Here is a 19,614-nt window from a genome sequence, read left to right on the forward strand (position 1 = left end):
AGATCAAATCAAGCCTGAACTGACCCTAGAAGCTAAAATGACTAAACTGAGGCTGTCGTACTTTGGACGTATTATGAGAAGGCAAGAGTCACTGGAAAAGACAATCATGCTAGGAAAAGTTGAAGGCAGCAGGAAAAGAGGAAGACCCAACATGAGATGGATTGACTCTATAAAGGAAGCCACGGGCCTCAGTTTGTAAGACCTGAGCAAGGCTTTTAAGGATAGGACATTTTGGAGGACACTGATCCATAGGGTCACCATGAGTCGGAAGCAACTTGACAGCACTTAACAACAATAAACAGACTCACATGGCTGCGCATCCTAGAATGGATCCAGCAAGCCAGGGGGCAGGGGTGGGGGAATGAATGACACCATGCCATCACTTTAGGCAAATGCCCAGAAGTGACATCACTTCACCAGCATGACATTGATGCAACACTCTCAGATTTAGGAAAAATGCTATGTGAAATTCGGGGCTTTTCTACATTCTCATTTTCTTCGCCTGTAAGTTCCTGTTTCTTCAAGGGGAGGCATTTTGTTCCTGTTTCTTCAAGGGGAGGCATTTTGTTCCGCACGTGTTTTGTTCCCTCTAGTGGTTGATTCGATATCACAGAGTTTTATGTCCGGCATATCTCCCTGCAGATTTAAACTGCAGGTTTTTATGCCAGACATAAACCTTTGTGATATTGAATCGAAAACTAGAGGAAGCAAAATACATGCAGAACAGGAAAAAAAAACCCTGAAGAAACAGGAATTTACAAGCCAGGAAAATGTGAATAGGGAAAAGCTAAGTGGTAGTAACATGAATGAAACCCTCAATCTTTTTTTTAACAATCAACATGAAGGGTTGCCAATTTCCAGGTGGGGCCTGGGGATCTTCCAGAATTACAATTGATTTCCAGACGACAGGGATGAGTCCTCCTGCAGAAAATAGCTGCTTCAGAGGGACTGTGGTTCAGTGGTAGAGCATCTGCTTGGCATGCAGAAGGTCCCAGGTTCAACCCCTGGTATCTCCAGTTAAACAGACTAGGCAAGTAGGTGATGTGAAAGACCTCTGCAGGAGACCCTGGAGGGCCACTACCAGTCTGAGTAGATAATACTGACTTGATGGACCAAAGATCTGATTCAGTATAAGGCACCTTCATGTGTTCATGTGACTCTAAGGTAATACAGCCTGCTGAAGTCCCTCCTCAGGTCCTCCTCCAAAGTCTTCAGGTATTTTACAACCTGGAGTTGGCAACCCTAAATATATGCAGGCTGCTTGTACCTGATGAAGTGACTTTGAAGGTCAGTTTTTGGCCAGCGGCCTCACAGGTGTATTCCCCGGCATCCTTCTTCTCCACCTGCTGCACAATCAGCCGTCGGGATTTGCCTTCGGATTCTACCGTGAATTTCTTGCTGGAGGTGATCAGCTTCCCGTCCTTGAACCACTTCACTTCTGTCTTGGCCTGGGACACCTCACAGTTTAGGAAGACATTCTGTGAAAGGATGGCCTTCACCTCTTTCTGGACCTCCTCCTTGTTGGCAAACACATCCTCGGCTTCTGCAGAGAGAGCGGAGTGGGGTAAGAGCTCTTCAGTAACTCCATGTCCCTTTTTAGGGGCCAGTAGGGTTCCTGATTAACATAGCTCAAAACCTCACAAAAGAGTCTCTGGGCTTCAGAGATCAGTTCCCCTGGAGAAAATGGCTGCTTTAGAGGGTGGACTTATGGCATTGCACACTGCTGAGGTCCCTCCCCTCCCCAAAACCTGCCTTCCTCAGGCTCCACCCCCAAAGTCCCTAGGAATTTCCCAACCTGAGTAGTCAACCCTAGGTGCGGGATTTAACACCAGCAAAAGAAGGCCTAGGCCTGAGTTGCCAGTAGGATTTGCCAGGTCCCTCTTCGCCACCAGTGGGAGGATTTTAGGGGGGATTCTGAGGAGGGTGGGGTTTGGGGAGGGGAGGGACGTCAATGCCATACTCCAATGGCCAAAGTTAACATTTTCTCCAGGTGAACTGATCTCTATCGGCTGGAGATCAGTTGTAAGAGCAGGAGATCTCCTGCTAGTACCTGGGGGTTGGCAAGCCTAATTGGCAGCAATGCAGAGAAGAAACTTCTGACCGCATTTTAAAATTCGTGATAAAACAGGTCCCTGAAAAACTGGGCAAAATGTGCAGGAACACAGGGGGACAGCAAGGTGACCTCTGACTGTCGGAAACCATACACAATCAAAACAAACACCCGAAGTCGTTGGAGGGGTGACTGAGAGGGAAACAGCCCTGCATAAAAGGCCTTCATTTCTGGGAGCTAATCTTCACATTCAGTGCTACCAAAATTGTGCATTTTCTGAAGGAAGAGATGCTCCAAAGGAAATGGCAGCCTCAAATATGGCAGGATATAAAGATATCACACTAGCTTCTTCTACCTGTTGCAATGACTTTGAAGGTCAGTTTTTGGCCAGCGGCCTCACAGGTGTATTCCCCGGCATCCTTCTTCTCCACCTGCTGCACAATCAGCCGTCGGGATCTGCCCTCAGTTTCTACCGTGAATTTCTTGCTGGAGGTGATCAGCTTCCCGTCCTTGAACCACTTCACTTCTGTCTTGGCCTGGGACACCTCACAGTTTAGGAAGACATTCTGCGAAAGGACGGCCTTCACCTCTTTCTGGACCTTCTCCTTGTTGGCAAACACGTCCTCGGCTTCTGCAGAGGGAGCTGAGTGGGATAAGAGGCCTTCAGTAACTCCACATCCCTTCTTAGGGGCCAGTAGGGTTCCTGATTAATGTAGCTCAAAATCTCACAAAAGAATCTCTGGACTACAGAGATCAGTTCCTCTGGAGAAAATGGCTGCTTTGGAGGGTGGACTTATGGCATTGTACACTGCTGAGGTCCCTCCCCTCCCCAAACCCTGCCTTAATAAGGCTCCCCCTCCAAAATCTCCAGGAATTTCCCAACCTGAATTGTCAACCCTAGATGCAGGATTTACCACCAGCAAAAGAAGGCCTAGGCCTGAGTTGCCAGTTGGGTTTGCCAGGTCCCTCTTTGCCACCAGTGGGAGGTTTTCGGGGCGGAATCTGGGAAATGCGGGGTTTGGGGAGGGGCTTCAATGCCATACAGTCCAACTGTCAAAATGGCCATTTTCTCCAGGTGAACTGATCTCTATCGGCTGGAGATCAGTTGTAATAGCAAGAGATCTTTTGCTAGTACCTGGAGGATGTCAACCTCAGTTGCCAGCAATGTGCAGAAGACACTTCTGACCACATTTTAAATTCGTGATAAAACAGGTCCCTGAAAAACCGGGCAAAACGCGTGGAAAGGAAGGGGGAAAGCAAGGCAACCTCTGACGGTCAGAAACCGCATGAATAATCAAAACAAACACCCAAAGTCCTTGGAGGGGGGATGGAGAGGGAAACAGCTGTGCATAAAAGGCCTTCGTTTCTGGGAGCTAATCTACACATTCAGGTGCTACCAAAACTGCATTTTCCGAAAGAAGAGATGCTCCAAAGGAAATGGCAGCCTCAAATATGGCAGGATATAAAGATATCGCACTAGCTTCTTGTACCTGTTGCAACGACTTTGAAGTTCAGTTTTTGTCCAGCAGCCTCACAGGTGTATTCCCCAGCATCCTTCTTCTCCACTTGCTGCACAACCAGCCGTCGGGATTTGCCTTCAGATTCCAACTTGAATTTCTTGCTGGAGGTGATCAGCTTCCCGTCCTTGAACCACTTCACTTCTGTCTTGGCCTGGGACACCTCACAGTTCAGGCAGGCATTCTGCGAAAGGACGGTCTTCACCTCCTTCTGGACCTCCTCCTTGTTGGCAAACACATCCTCGGCTTCTGCAGAGAGAACGGAGTGGGATAAGAGGCCTTCACTAACTCCACATCCCTTCTTAGGGGCCAGTAGGGTTCCTGATTAACATAGCTCAAAACCTCACAAAAGAGTCTCTGGGCTACAGAGATCAGTTCCCCTGGAGAAAATGGCTGCTTTGGAGGGTGGGCCTATGGCATTGCACACTGCTGAGGTTCCTCCCCTCCCCAAACCTTGCCTTCCTCAGGCTCCACCCCCAAAATCTCCAGGAATATCCCAACCTGAGTTGTCAACCCCAGGTGCGGGATTTACCACCAGCAAAAGAAGGCCTAGGCCTGAGTTGCCAGTAGGGTTTGCCAGGTCCCTCTTCGCCACCAGTGGGAGGTTTGGGGGTGGAGTCTGAGAAAAACGGGGTTTGGGGAGGGACTTTCAATGCCATACAGTCCAATGGCCAAAGTGGCCATTTTCTCCAGGTGAACTGATCTCTATCGGCTGGAGATCAGTTGTAATAGCAGGAGATCTCCAGCTACTACCTGGAGGTTGTGTCAGTCTGACAGGTTGGCAACCTTAATTGTACCTACAAGTAGCCTTGATAGCAACTAAAAGAAACCAAATCTAGTAGGGTTGCCAGGTCCCTCTTTACCACCGGCGGGAGGTCTTTGAGGTGGAGTCTGAGGAGGGTGGGGTTTGAAGAGAGGAGGGACTTCAATGCCATAGAGTCCAATGGCCAAAGTGGCCCTTTTCTCCAGGTGAACTGATCTCTATCGGCTGGAGATCAGTTGTAATAGCAGGAGATCTCCTGCTAATACCGGAGGTTGTAATCAAACAAACGGCTTACAAGTGCTTACAGGAGCATGGAATTCAAAATATGGCACCAAATAAATGTTTCCAATATAGGAAAGAGACAAAGCAATACTTGCAATTAGAAGAATATAATGAGAATATTGAAAACAGGTACACTTCTAAAGCAACATATATACAACAATGGGTGAAGTCCCAAAACAAACACATTTTTTAAAATATGCCGGCGTAAACGCTCAGTTCATATCAGTTCGTTGTCTATAATGTTCATAAATATATCAACTCTACGTCTGGTTTCCGTTGCTATGTAACAGATTTATGAACATTATAGACAACGAACTGATATGAACTGAGCGTTTACGCCGGCATATTTTCACAACTGTGTTTGTTTTGGGACTTCACCCATTGTTGTATATTTGTTGCTTTAGAAGTGTACCTGTTTTCAATATTCTCATTATATTCTTCTAATTGCAAGTATTGCTTTGTCTCTTTCCTATATTGGAAACATTTATTTGGTGCCATATTTTAAATTCCAAGTACCTGGAGGTTGGCAACCTCAGTTGCCAACAATGTGGAGAAGACACTTTTGACCGCATTTTCAAATTCGCGATAAAACAGGTCCCTGAAAAACCGGGCAAAACGTCTGGAAATGCAGAGGCAGAGCAAGGCAACCTCTGATGGTCGGAAACCACACGCATAATCAAAACAAAGACCCAAAGTCATTGGAGGGGTGATGGAGAGGGAAATAGCCTGCATAAAAGGACTTCATTTCTGGGAGCTAATCTACAAAGTCAGGTACTACCAAAACTGCATTTTCTGAAAGAAGAGATGCTCCAAAGGAAATGGCAGCCTCAAATATGGCAGGATATAAAGACAGCACACTAGCTTCTTGTACCTGTTGCAATGACTTTGAAGGTCAGTTTTTGGCCAGCGGCCTCACAGGTATATTCCCCAGCATCCTTCTTCTCCACCTGCTGCACAATCAGCCGTCGGGATTTGCCTTTGGAGTCTATCGTGAATTTCTTGCTGGAGGTGATCAGCTTCCCGTCCTTGAACCACTTCACTTCTGTCTTGGCCTGGGACACCTCACAGTTCAGGTAGGCATTCTGCGAAAGGATGGCCTTCACCTCTTTCTGGACCTCCTCCTTGTTGGCAAACACATCCTCGGCTTCTGCAGAGAGAATGGAGTGGGATAAGAGGCCTTCACTAACTCCACATCCCTTCAGGGGCCAGTATGGTTCCTGATTAACGTAGCTCAAAACCTCACAAAAGAGTCTCTGGGCTACAGAGATCAGTTCCCCTGGAGAAAATGGCTGCTTTGGAGGGTGGACTTATGGCATTGTACACTGCTGAGGTTCCTCCCCTCCCCAAACCCTACCTTCCCCAGGCTCCACCTCCAAAATCTCCAGGAATATCCCAACCTGAGTTGTCAACCCCAGGTGCGGGATTTACCACCAGCAAAAGAAGGCCTGGGCCTGAGTTGCCAGTAGGGTTTGCCAGGTCCCTCTTCGCCACCAGTGGGAGGTTTTGGGACCGGAGTCTGAGAAAAGCGGGGTTTGGGGAGGGACTTTCAGTGCCATACAGTCCAATAGCCAAAGTGGCCATTTTCTCCAGGAGAACTGATCTCTATCGGCTGGAGATCAGTTGTAATAGCAGGAGATCTCCAGCTACTACCTGGAGGTTGGCAACCATAATTGTACCTACAAGTAGCCTTGATAGCAACTAAAAGAAACCAAATCTAGTAGGGTGGCCAGGTCCCTCTTTACCACCGGCGGGAGGTCTTTGAGGTGGAGTCTGAGGAGGGGGCAGTTTGGGGAGAGGAGGGACTTCAATGCCATAGAGTCCAATGGCCAAAGCGGCCCTTTTCTCCAGGTGAACTGATCTCTATCGGCTGGAGATCAGTTGTAAGAGCAGGAGATCTCATGCTAGTACCTGGAGGTTGGCAACCTCAGTTGCCAGCAATGTGGAGAAGACACTTTTGACCGCATTTTCAAATTCGTGATAAAACAGGTCCCTGAAAAACCGGGCAAAACATCTGGAAACGCAGAGGCAGAGCAAGGCAACCTCTAATGGTCGGAAACCACACGCATAATCAAAAAAAAGACCCAAAGTCATTGGAGGGGTAATGGAGAGGGAAATAGCCCTGCATAAAAGGCCTTCATTTCTGGGAGCTAATCTACAAAGTCAGGTACTACCAAAACTGCACTTTCGGAAAGAAGAGATGCTCCAAAGGAAATGGCAGCCTCAAATATGGCAGGATATAAAGATATCACACTAGCTTCTTCTACCTGTTGCAATGACTTTGAAGGTCAGTTTTTGGCCAGCGGCCTCACAGGTGTATTCCCCGGCATCCTTCTTCTCCACCTGCTGCACAATCAGCCGTCGGGATCTGCCCTCAGTTTCTACCGTGAATTTCTTGCTGGAGGTGATCAGCTTCCCGTCCTTGAACCACTTCACTTCTGTCTTGGCCTGGGACACCTCACAGTTCAGGCAGGCACTCTGCGAAAGGACGGCCTTCACCTCTTTCTGGTCCTCCTCCTTGTTGGCAAACACGTCCTCGGCTTCTGCAGAGAAAGCGGAGTGGGATAAGAGGCCTTCAGTAACTCCACGTCCCTTCTTAGGGGCCAGTAGGGTTCCTGATTAACATAGCTCAAAACCTCAGAAAAGAGTCTCTGGGCTACAGAGATCAGTTCCCCTGGAGAAAATGGCTGCTTTGGAGGGTGGACTTATGGCATTGTACACTGCTGAGGTCCCTCCCTTTCCCAAACCCTGCCTTTCCCAGGCTCCACCTCCAAAATCTCCAGGGATTTCCCAACCTGAGTTGTCAAACCTATGCCAGTAGGGTTTGCCCAGTTACTCTTCACCACTGACGGGAGTCTGAGAAGGGTGGGGTTTGGGGAGGGGAGGGACGTCAATGCCATACTCCAATGGCCAAAGTGGACATTTTCTCCAGGTGAACTGATCTCTGTCCGCTGGAGAACAGTTGTAAGAGCAGGAGATCTCCTGCTAGTACCTGGGTGTTGGCAAGCCTAATTGGCAGCAATGCAGAGAAGAAACTTCTGACCGCATTTTAAAATTCATGATAAAACAGGTCCCTGAAAAACCGGGCAAAATGTGCAGGAACACAGGGGGACAGCAAGGTGATCTCTGACTGTCGGAAACCACACACATAATCAAAACAAACACCCGAAGTCATTGGAGGGGTGATGGAGAGGGAAACATCCATGCATAAAAGGCCTCATTTCTGGGAGCTAATCTACAAAGTCAGGTACTACCATTTTCCGAATGAAGAGATGCTCCAAAGGAAATGGCAGCCTCAAATATGGCAGGATATAAAGACAGCACACTAGCTTCTTGTACCTGTTGCAATGACTTTGAAGGTCAGTTTTTGGCCAGCGGCCTCACAGGTGTATTCCCCAGCATCCTTCTTCTCCACCTGTTGCACAATCAGCCGTCGGGATTTGCCTTCGGAGTCTATCGTGAATTTCTTGCTGGAGGTGATCAGCTTCCCGTCCTTGAACCACTTCACTTCTGTCTTGGCCTGGGACACCTCACAGTTCAGGCAGGCATTCTGCGAAAGGACGGCCGTCACCTCTTTCTGGACCTTCTCCTTGTTGGCAAACACGTCCTCGGCTTCTGCAGAGAGAGCGGAGGGGGATAAGAGTCCTTCAGTAACTCCCCGTCCCTTCTTAGGGGCCAGTAGGGTTCCTGATTAACATAGCTCAAAACCTCACAAAAGTGTCTCTGGGCTACAGAGATCAGTTCCCCTGGAGAAAATGGCTGCTTTGGAGGGTGGGCCTATGGCATTGCACACTGCTGAGGTCCCTCCCCTCCCCAAACCCTGCCTTCCTCAGGCTCCACCTCCAAAATGTCCAGGAATTTCCCATCCTGAGTTGTCAACCCCAGGTGCGGGATTTACCACCAGCAAATTTACCACCTGAGTGGCCAGTAGGGTGGGCCCCATCCCTCTTCACCACCGGCAGGAGGTTTTTGGGGTGGATTCTGAAGAAGGTGAGGTTTGGGGAGGGGAGGGACTTCAATGCCATAGAGTCCAATTGCCAAAAGGGCAAGAACCAAATATTAATGCTGGTGGTTTGAAAGATTGAGATTATTATCTTTTGATAGGAACTGTAAGTATATTTTGTGAATTAATAAAATAATATGCATTGACTATGTTATAAATATTTATTGTAAACATTACATTTAATGTGTTTATATACAAAGGATTGGAAGTGGGACTGAAGAAGAATTCGAAACGGCCATATCGCCTTCCATTTCTATTTTTGTGGTACCGGTTTTGGACCATGTGGAATATGAAGTTTGATGACCTACATTCAATACAAGGACATTCAGCCACTCAGTAGTTGCTTACTAGTATATATTAGGATTTGGATATTATTGTTGTTCATGTATTAGGTGTTTCATTGTCAGATTGTTTATATGATGTTGTAGCATTCAATATATGTTTTTGCACTTTGCTATACTCATTCGCTCCCGTGCTGACTACCTGGAGGTTGGCAACCCTAATTGTACCTACAGGTAGCCTTGACAGCAAGTGAAAGAAACCAGATCTAGTAGGGTTGCCAGGTCCCTCTTCACCACCGGCAGGAGGACTTTGGTGTGGAGTCTGAGGAGGGGAGGGTTTGGGGAGGGGAGGGACTTCAATGCCATAGAGTCTTATTGCCAAAGTGGCCATTTTCTCCAGGTGAACTGATCTGTATTGGCTGGAAATCAGTGGTAATAACAGGCAATCTCCTGCTAGTACTTTGAAGTTGGCAATCCTACTTTCCAGCAATGCAGAGATGATACTTCTGACCACGTTTTCATATTCGTGATAAAACCGGTCCCTGAAAAACCGGGCAAAACGCGTGGAAACACAGGGGGAGAGCGAGGCGACCTCTGAGGGTCACAAACCACATGCATAATCGAAACAAAGACCCAAAGTCATTGGAGGGGTGATGGAGAAGGAAACAGACGTGCATAAAAGGCCTTCGTTTCTGGGAGCTAATCTACACATTCAGGTGCTACCAAAACTGTGCATTTTCCGAAGGGAGAGATGCTCCAAAGGAAATGGCAGCCTCAAATATGGCAGGATATAAAGATAGCGCACTAGCTTCTTGTACCTGTTGCAATGACTTTGAAGGTTAGTTTTTGGCCAGAGGCCTCACAGGTGTATTCCCCGGCATCCTTCTTCTCCATCTGCTGCACAATCAGCCGTCGAGATCTGCCCTCGGATTCTACCATGAATTTCTTACTGGAGGTGATCACCTTCCCATCCTTGAACCACTTCACTTCTATATCGGAATGCGACACCTCACAGGTGAGGTAGGCATTCTCTGAAATGACGGCTTTCACTTCATTCTGCACCTTCTCCTTGTTGGCAAATATTTCCTCAGGGTCTGGAGCAGAAAAAAAAAATACAGAAGATAACTGATGATTATCGATTGCCAACATTTGTTCCTTGATTGGATACCAACCTACAAGAAGGAGGAGGAGAAGACGAGGAAGAGGAAGAAGAGGAGGAGGAAGAGGAAGAATAAGAGGAGGAGGAGTTGGTTTTTATATGCCAACTTTCTCCAGCACTAAAGGAAGAATCAAACCAGCTTACAATCAACTTGCCTTCCCCTCCCCTCCCTACAACAGAAACCATATGAGGTAGGTGGGGCTGAGAGTCATGGTCCCTAAGAGATTTTTAAAGAAAACTTACTAATATTTATATAAAACAAGATAAATCAAGTTCTGTATTAAGTCCGTTGGGGCTGAAGGTATTGAATAATTGTATGAAGGATGCTTCTTTCTGTAGTAGAATTTTTTGCACGTTGTTGTAGGGACCATGAGTCAACAAGAACATCCTCATTGGTATTTGGCGCACACGTGAGACTATTAATTAACTCAGTGACTTTTTTTCGCTATTGCAAGCTTTGAACTACAATCACAACCAGTCCTGAGAGGCAAGGTTAAGACACGAAGCCCTTCAGAGCAGACAAAAGCTGACTGTGCTATAGAGATGTATGCATACTTTAATTGCTTCATTGTTTTTTATGGGTTCACAACACTGCTATATAAATGTTTTTGTAATGGTGTTTGGAGTAAGCAACATTGCTTATTATATTTATATTTTCTGCAAGGCTGAAGAAGCCCCCTAGGGCGAAAACGTGCCAAAACAATCCGGAAGGTGTTCCTTTTTCATTTTCCTTTCTGGCGGCAAAGACTTCTCTACAAGCCATAACATTATTGTTATCATTAAGTATGAGCTTTAATAATGCCATGCGCATGAAAAAAACATAGAGTTTCTGTATATATTATTTGTGTAATTGTTGTAAGTGTCTTTATATGTTGAATGTAATTATTGTTGCACTTCGGTGGTGTTTCTCACTTATACACTGTAGTAACGTATTATCATTTTTATTAGTTCAATAATATTTGTATTTACATTTTTTGAGCTCCTTGCTGTTTTTTCTACCAACTACTTACCTTACAGCATTGGTACTTTTTTCTTGTCAGCCTCCAGGTAGAGCCTGGAGATCTCCAAGAATCACAATTGGCCTCCAGATGACAGAGATCATTTCTCCCCTGGAGAAAATGGCTGCTTTGGGAGCATGATACCTGCTGAGGTCCCTCCCCTCCCTCAACGCCACCCTCCCCAGACTCTACCTCTCAAATCTGCAAGAATTTCCCAAGCTGGAGTTGGCAACTCTAATCATAACACTTCCTGGTCATGGAGACACGAGGAGATTTGACCACTGCTCACCTTTCACCTCAACGTGAAATGTTAGCTTGTCATTCTTGGTTTCACAGGTGTAGACCCCTTCGTCCTGTCGTCTGGCATCCCTGATAATGAGTTTCCGTTGTGTTCCCTGAAAAGTGTATGCTGTCCTCTCGTCCGGTCGAATCTCCTTCTTACCCTTCTTCCATACCACGGAATCGTGTTCTGACGCCACTTCACAAACCAGTTCAAACTTCTCGGAAAGCCTGACTGAAATCCCAGGGGCTGATCCAATGGTGTCCATGAACTTCGCTGCGTCTTCTGAAAAAAGAAAGTTGGGGGTAGAGTTGAGTGCATACCAGTGATTTTGAATTAAAACAGAGATCATAGTTTGCGTTCATTAAAAACCTAATGAATTTTAGAGGATCTAGTGGATTCTGAGATTTGCCTTGAGGAATGCAAGTCTGAATTCTGAAAATTTATACGACAGGACGGTTAGAAGTGATACAATCAGGACTTGCTAGAAAAATTCTTGGACTAACAAATAACAACAATATTTAAATGCTGACTGTATTTTCTGTGAATAAAAGTGTAGAATATTGATTCCTTCCACACTTCTTCTCTTATCTCCATGAAAAAGACAAGAGTTTTCTGGCTCTAAAGTTAATCCCACAAGATCAGAAAATGATGGGTTGCTGTGTTAGTCTGTCACTAGCAGTAGAAAAGAGCACGAGTCCAGTAACACCTTAAGGAATAACAAAAGTTCTGGCAGGATCTGAGCTTTCGTGTATCTGAAGAAGTGAGCTGTGGCTCATGAAAGCTCGTACCCTGCCAGAAATTTTGTTAGTCTTTAAGGTGCTACTGGACTCTTGCTCTTTTCTACTGTAAGTTCAGAAAAACAGAACAAACAATATATGTATAAAAATACCTGTCAGTCTTATCTTGGCAGTGGATTCAATACCATTGGTGACAAACTTCACCTCTGCATCCCTGTCACTCCTCGTCACCCTCTTGATGGTGAGGCTGTGAGTCGTTTGGGTTCTTGTAATGATGTATTTATCACTGTTCTGTAAGACTTTGCCATTAAGATACCACGAGCCGGAACACATTTTTGTGAGGTCAACAGTAAAAGTGGCGTCCCTGCCCGGAATGACATCTACAGTTTTCAGTGGGGTTCTCACAGCGAACACTGGTTCTAGGGGTGAAGAACAAAAAAGGAGAATAAGAAAAATGCAAGTCAGAACACACCCAGGATGAGGGGAGGGGCTGTGGCTCAGTGGTAGAGCATCTGCTTGGCATGCAGAAGGTCCCAGATTCAATCCCTGGCATCTCCAGTTAATGGGACTAGGCAAGTAGGTGATGTGAAAGACCTCCGCCTGAGACCCTGGAGAGCCGCTGCTGGTCTGAGTAGACAATACTAAGTTTGCTGGACCAAGGGTCTGATTCAGTAGAAGGCAGCTTCATGTGTTCACGTGTTCATGAGGTGGTCGCTAATTAATTCGAATTGGGGACTAAATCCAGTATTCCAATTCCTTTCATTGTTTGGATTAAAATTCCATTCCAATGCCTGCTCCTGACCTACATACTTCCAATTTAATAGTTCCTTCATTTGGTGTGTGGATATCCCGAGCTCTTGGCTCTCTGGGCCTCCAAGCTCAGAGATGGCACAAAATTGTCCAAGGCTGCCTGCTATGGCAGGAGGGGATGTGGCTCAGTGGTAGAGCCTCTGCTTGGCATGCAGAAGGTCCCGGGTTCAACCCCTGACATCTCCAGTTAAAGAGACTAGGCAGGTAGTTGATGTGAAAGACCCCTGCCTGAGACCCTGGAGGGCTGCTGCCGGTCTGACTAGACAATACTGACTTTGATGGACCAAGGGTCTGATTCAGTATAAGGCAACTTCATGTGTTCATCCCACCAACAGCCTTAGTTGCCCAAAGCGGAGCAGCCGTGAGCACACGCTGTTGAAAAAATGGCGCCAATAGACTTGCTCGAAAATGCAACATCTGCAAAGAGCACTAAAGCGAGGTGCAATAAAACGCGGTGTGCCTGCACCCTGGTGTACCCCAACCACCCTCAAATGCCTACAGAGAGTTCGAAAGACTGTCGCCCATCACTGTTTCCACTCACCAAGGTGAAGAGTTCCTGGGAACTCAAGGTAATCGCTCTGGCCATAGTTGTTCACTGCTGATACTCGGAAGTGGTAGTCGGACTCTTCAGCGAGGTTGCTCACCGTGAATTCCGTCGAGGTGATGAGGGATTCGTGGCACCTCAGCCACGTGAACCCCGTCAGCTTCTTGCGTTCCACCAAGTATCCATCGATGGGGATGGGGCGCTCCATCTTAGGAGGGGACCAGGCTAGCGTCACTGAGGTTTCTGTTTTATTTTTCACCACTGGGTCGGTGGGGGGTTGAGACGGGGGCTTCTTTGGGGCTGTGCAGTATGAGAAAGGAATGCTGCAAACGTTAAGCGCCACTGTGTGTTCTACACACTTACTTATAACAATTGATATCCTAAGCTGGATTCCAGTCCAGTAGCGCCTATATCCTAGATTCTCTCCCCAATCAGAAATTAAAAGCAGGTGGTAGAATAAAAATAATATTCGCACATAACGCGAATTTTCAAATGCCTTAAAACTATACAAAAGAAAATGGCAATCCCTGGCGTAGTGGTTAAGTGCAGGGGACTTTAATCTGGAGAACCAGGTTCGATTTCCCACTCCTCCACATGAAGCCCGCTGGGCGACCTTGGGCTAGTTACGGTTCTGTCTGAACTCTCAGCCCCACCTGCCTCACAAGGTCCCTGTTGTGGGGAGGGGAAGGGAAGGCGATTGTAAGCCCCTTTGAGGCTCCTTTATAGGGAAAAGCGGGATATAAAAATCAGCTCTTCTTCTTTAAGTCATAAACACATCCATGTACAAGAGGAACAGAAAGGAGTCCTCACACAACATTGTTGTTGCCTGCAACTTTGACTAGAATTGTGTTTTGGCTAGAATTGTGTTTTGCTAGAAAATATTTCTAGCACTCATGATAGCAAAGGTTATTAATAATCTTAAGCAAGAACCCACTGGAGATAAGCATTTTAGGTTCCTATATTTCAAAGGGAGACTGAAGTATATTACTTAAATATCCTAAATCAAAACGCAAATGTTTGACATCAGCTGGATCATGTCCCTAGATTCTTAGGATAGTGTGTTTGAAAAATTAGAATCAAAACCAAAAACCCCAGAAGACAGAATGTAAAATGTGCATGTATTTTTTTCCCTTTCAATTATCATGCTGTTAAATTCCTTTTATCATTTAAGAGGCCATGATTAAAAGTTTTGCATCTGGGGCTAATAACTGGATTGCAGGAAACAGGAGCAATATGTCCCACGCCTCCCGTTTGAAAACAACCGTTATCTTTGCAAACAATACATTGACCTCTGAATCACAAATCATACTCTCTTGAGCCTTTTATGCAGGGACTTTTCCCCGCAATTGCCCCCACCGACTGCTTTGGGGCTTTCTTTTGATCATGAATGCCTTTTCCATCTGCCGGAGGTCGCCTTGCTCTCCCCGCGGGTTTTGCCTGTGTTTTCCGGATGCTGTTTTAGTCAAAATCAGGAAAACGTGGGCAAAACATGTGGGGAGAGCAAGGCAACCTCTGATGGACGGAAAAGGCATGCATAATCAAAAGGAAGCTCCTAAGCATTTGGCGGGGGTGACTGCGGGGAAACATCCCTGTATGGAAGGCCATAGTGTCTTCAGAGGGCTCCTAGAGTTTTGGTGCAAGTGCTAGAGCATCCCCTGGTCCGGTGCTGGTGCTTCCGCATCACACCAGAAGTGAGGTCATCACCGCCCCCTGTACCCACCTCCCAAAAGCTCTCACCGGTTGTCAGGAGAGACATGGCAACCCTAGATCTGTTGATATTCTGGGACATCTCCAGGTTCCACCTGGAGGTTGGCAACCATGATAACTGCATGCATTTGTCGTGTTAAGTTGGTAGCTTGCCACTTCAGAAGTCAGCTTCAAGAATTTCATAATGCCCTGATGCAATCTTTTTACTGCATGCATTTCCCCCCTTGATTTTATAAATCTGTACCACTTTCCTTCTCATGATCAGGGCCTGTTCACAACACACAGAAACGGCAGGACTGAAATCCACATGAAATCAGCGTAAAAGGAAACTTTGTTCCATTTAGAGCCGTTATACAAAGAATAAAAATAGGGCCCCTTCTTGGTCCAATACACTGTGTTTCCTTAGCTACCCACGTAAATATATTGGTGTCACCAGATACGATGTCACCCCCACCCCCCCCCCCCACCCCGAGGTTTTAATGGGAAAGGCAATGTTTCAGAGCGCCTGACGATTTAACATCCAGCTCAGGTTCAGAAGACTAGCTAAATAGTGAAATCAGATCCTGGGAGCTCACCCTTGGCATATTACTAACATTTAAACAGAGCCTTCCCCCTTTTAACCGGATTCTCAGCTGCCAACTCAGTGTGATGAGACAAACGATGTTTTGGCCATTGTTATCTTCAGGCAATGGCTATTGGGTTTTTCTTGTTAGAAAATATTTCATGGAGCTTAGGCTAGATTCATCCTTCTCAGAAACAGGGACGGTGAACTTCTCTCCACGTTAGGCAAGAAAACAACGGGATGTGAGCTGCTGCCTATCTAATTCCCTATTACAGTCTTGCTCGTTTCTTTCGAGGACAAGAACAGGCAAGCATTTTTTACTCTGTCCTTGGGCGCTAACGCACGACTGTTTTGTCCTGCGACTCTCACGCGGATGGTGCGTATCTTCCCAATCAACAGCACACATACTCCTCTCCCTCCCAGGGGGTCGACCCACCTCCTTGCAAAACTTCCCCAGGTTTTCCAAGTCCTGCTTCGTCACGATTTAAACTGAAGCTTCGCAGCAGCCCCGGGAGTTTGCCAGTGCGTTTCAGAGCCTGGGTCGACCTCCCACTGGGTTGAAGCCACTACCCGGTCCCGACGGCGGCAGCAGCAGTGGCAACTTTCTGCCCTCCGGACCCCGCGCCACCCTCTGTCTCTTCTCCCGTCCTCAGCACGACGGGCAGCTTTCGGGAGCTGCGGAGCAAGGAGGCTAGCAGCCCGGACGCCTGGCCCTCCTGCGGGCTGGTGCGCCTGCTCAGCCTGGAGCCCATTGCAGCAACGGCACTGCTGGGGCTCAGCCTCCAGAGCCGGAAACCGGCAGAATATGGGGCAGGGAGTGGGAATTCCCAGCAGACATCAGGCAGCGGAATGAACAGTCTTCTCTTAGACTTCACCATGTGTTTGCATTTTGGACAGTGGGATAGAAAGGTGTGGGACAGGAGAGGGAGTATCGCCAGACAAAACGGCCATGCATTAACACCCCATAGAATCATAGAGTTGGAAGGGACCACCAGGGTCATCTAGTCCAACCCCCTGCACAATGCAGGAAATTCACAACTACCTCCCCCCTCCCACACCCCCAGTGACCCCAACTCCATGCCCAGGAGATGGCCAAGATGCCCTCCCTCTCATGAACTGCCTAAGGTCATAGAATCAGCATGGCTGACAGATGGCCATCTAGCCTCTTCTTAAAAACCTCCAGGGAAGGAGAGCTCACCACCTCTCGAGGAAACCTGATAAAGTAATTTATATTTTGTTTCAGGGTTCCCCAATGTGGTGCCTGTGGGCACCATGGCACCCATGAACCCCTTTCCTGGCACCCGCCAAGTGTATTTCGAAAATGGCCGGGGTCAAGCAGGGCTTCTGACCGGCTGTGCAGCTTTTTTAAGGCGTTACTTCGGCAACTGCCACCACTGGATCTTCACTGTTACACCTGCTGTGCGTCAGCAAGACAATGTTTTTAAATAATACGTTTCAAATAACTGGAAGAAAACCGAGCCGCTCACCAGAGACAGTAAACTGGGTGGATGTTCTGCATTCGTCGGCCACGAAAACAATCTCTCCCGCATCCTCCATGTTACAATCTCGGATGGTCATGCTGTACTCCTTGCTGGATGACGTGATGGTGATTCGGTTGTTGGGCTTCAGCTCTTCCTTGTTCTTCAGCCATCGGAATTTCTGGCACTTGTTCTCCAACTCCACGCAAAATATCGCGGTGTCTTTTACGCTGACCGCGGTCTTCCTTGGCAGTTTCTTAATAATGTTCCCTTTACGGGGGGAATAAAAGATCAACATTTGTGCACGTGTTTAAATACAAGGTCCTAGATCGATGATTATCGTCATTTCAGCTAAATCCGAGGCAGGTTAAAAATGCTGAACATGCATGATATAGACCAATTTGCCATCCTGCAAATCGGTAAAGTCATCAGCTGGCTGTTACCTGAGCATTCTTTGATGTGGCTCCCACCTGGTGGAATGGCAAGGCCAGGAAATCTCCCATGCTTAGGGTTGCCAACCTCCAGGTACTAGCTGGAGGTCTCCTGCCATTACAGCTGTTCATTGTATGAATGGACTGCTAGACTTGACGGGCCTTGGTCGGATCCAGCATGGCCTTTCTTAGATTCTTATGATTGCCTTTGGTTGATTAAGCTGACTGCATGCAGCTGTTAGCAGAGCTATCTTTTGTCGTTCTCAATCTCCTAAGGGAGGAGGAGGGAAGGGGCTGTGGCTCAGTGGAAGAGCATGCAGAAGGTCCCAGGTTCAATCCTCAGTATCTCCAGTTAAAGAGACTAGGCAAGTAGGTGATGTAAAAGACCTCTGCCTGAGACCCTGGAGAGCCGCTGCCGGTCTGAGCAGACAATACTGACTTTGATGGACCAAGGGTCTGATTTAGTATAAGGCAGCTTCATGTGTTCATGTGAGGAGAGTATAAGTGCCAAGAGTTGCTGATCAGTAGGCTTGGTAAGCAGGACTCCACAGGCTCAGTTTATCAGGTTTCCAACCTCCAGGTGCCACCTGGAGATCTCCCACTATTACAATTGATCTCCAGACAACCAAAAACAGTTCCCTTGGAGAAAATGGCTGCTTTGGAGGGTTTACTCTATGGCATTATACCCTGCTGAGGTCCCTCCCCAAACCCCACCCCCAAATTCTCCAGGTATTTCCCAATCCAGATCTGGCAACCCTATCAAATGAGCCAGCGTGGTGTAGTGGTTAAGAGTGGTGGTTTGGAGCAGTGGACTCTAATCTGGAAAGCTGGGTTTGATTCCCCACTCCTCCACATGAGCAGCAGACTCTCATCTGGAGAACCAGGTTGGCTCCCCCATTCCTACAAATGAGGCCAGCTGGGTGACCTTGGGCTAGTCACACTCTCTCAGCCTCACCTACCTCACAGGGTGTCTGTTGTGGGGAAGGGAAGGGGACCGTAAGCCGGTTTGATTCTCCCTTAAGTGGTAGAGAAAGTCAGCATAGAAAAACCAACTCTTCTTCTTCTTCTAACCCACAAGGCCCCACCGTTCAGACTGTGGCCCCAGAACCAATTAGTTGTTACAAGACAACAATTTGACTAGGCTTTGACAGCCATTTTTTAATTCTCTGCTACCCAGTAATTGCTGTCCAGGTTTCTAATTCCTACTTAACTCAAGCCTTCCTGTGCCTCAGGAAGGGACTTTTATGGGTCCAGGTCAGCTGTCCATGGCAGCAGATACATTAAAGAGACGCAGGAATCCCTTCCTACTCCCACGCAGCATCCGCTTATGCCCCGCTGGTGTAAGGTCTGGATACATTTGATAATCTTCTTCCCATTGTATAAATGGTAATGCCACATGTCGGATGAGAGAAGTATTTCAGAGGGCAGGGCGGAGGAGATGGGATGGGCATTTGATATGTTTTCATGGGACTTGTAATTTATTTATTTAGATTATTTATTTATATTAATTAAACTTATTATCCCGCTCTCCCTGGCTGAGGCCAGGCTTAGAACCATGGAGCTGGAAGGGGCCACCAGGGTCATCTAGTCCAACCCCCTGCACAGTGCAGGGAATTCACAACTATCTCCCCCCACACCCCCAGTGACCCCTACTCCATGCCCAAAAGCTGGGAGAAAAAACCCTCCAGGAACCCTGGCCAATGTGGCCTGGAGGAAAATTGCTTCCTGACCCCAAAGTGGTGATTGGCACTATCCTGGGCATGTAAGAAAGGGCCACGAAAGCCAAACACTGGCGCAACCCTTCCTGCCCTCCCTCTCATGATCTGCCTAAGTTCACAGAATCAGCATTGTTGACAGATGGCCATCTCTTCTCTGATTAAAAACTTCCAAAGAAGAGCCCACCACCTCCTGAGGAAGCCTATTCCACTGAGAAACTGATCTAACTTTCAGGAAGTATGACAGGAAACACTGGAACAACAGCTAATTCAGCCATTGTGTATCTCGGTCTTTGA

At 47.2% G+C, this 19,614-nt stretch overlaps 1 protein-coding gene across 1 annotated transcript in view; it reads right to left on the reverse strand.

Annotated features, from left to right (window-relative positions):
- The window catches only part of OBSCN (obscurin, cytoskeletal calmodulin and titin-interacting RhoGEF), a 224,709-nt gene that overhangs the window by 191,869 nt on the left and 13,226 nt on the right, over positions 1-19,614 (reverse strand). The window contains exons 4-15 of the mRNA XM_056857144.1: positions 17,181-17,441; positions 13,422-13,724; positions 12,223-12,489; positions 11,788-11,814; positions 11,340-11,615; positions 9,712-9,987; positions 7,949-8,224; positions 6,877-7,152; positions 5,484-5,759; positions 3,541-3,816; positions 2,406-2,681; positions 1,268-1,543 (exon numbers count right to left, since the gene is read on the reverse strand). Coding sequence (XP_056713122.1) covers positions 1,268-1,543; positions 2,406-2,681; positions 3,541-3,816; positions 5,484-5,759; positions 6,877-7,152; positions 7,949-8,224; positions 9,712-9,987; positions 11,340-11,615; positions 11,788-11,814; positions 12,223-12,489; positions 13,422-13,724; positions 17,181-17,441 — 3,066 coding nt within the window. The remainder of the gene's footprint in view (positions 1-1,267; positions 1,544-2,405; positions 2,682-3,540; positions 3,817-5,483; positions 5,760-6,876; positions 7,153-7,948; positions 8,225-9,711; positions 9,988-11,339; positions 11,616-11,787; positions 11,815-12,222; positions 12,490-13,421; positions 13,725-17,180; positions 17,442-19,614) is intronic.

Source organism: Euleptes europaea, chromosome 11, assembly GCF_029931775.1.
Source record: "Euleptes europaea isolate rEulEur1 chromosome 11, rEulEur1.hap1, whole genome shotgun sequence".
In the NCBI taxonomy this organism is placed as follows: Eukaryota; Metazoa; Chordata; class Lepidosauria; order Squamata; family Sphaerodactylidae; genus Euleptes; species Euleptes europaea.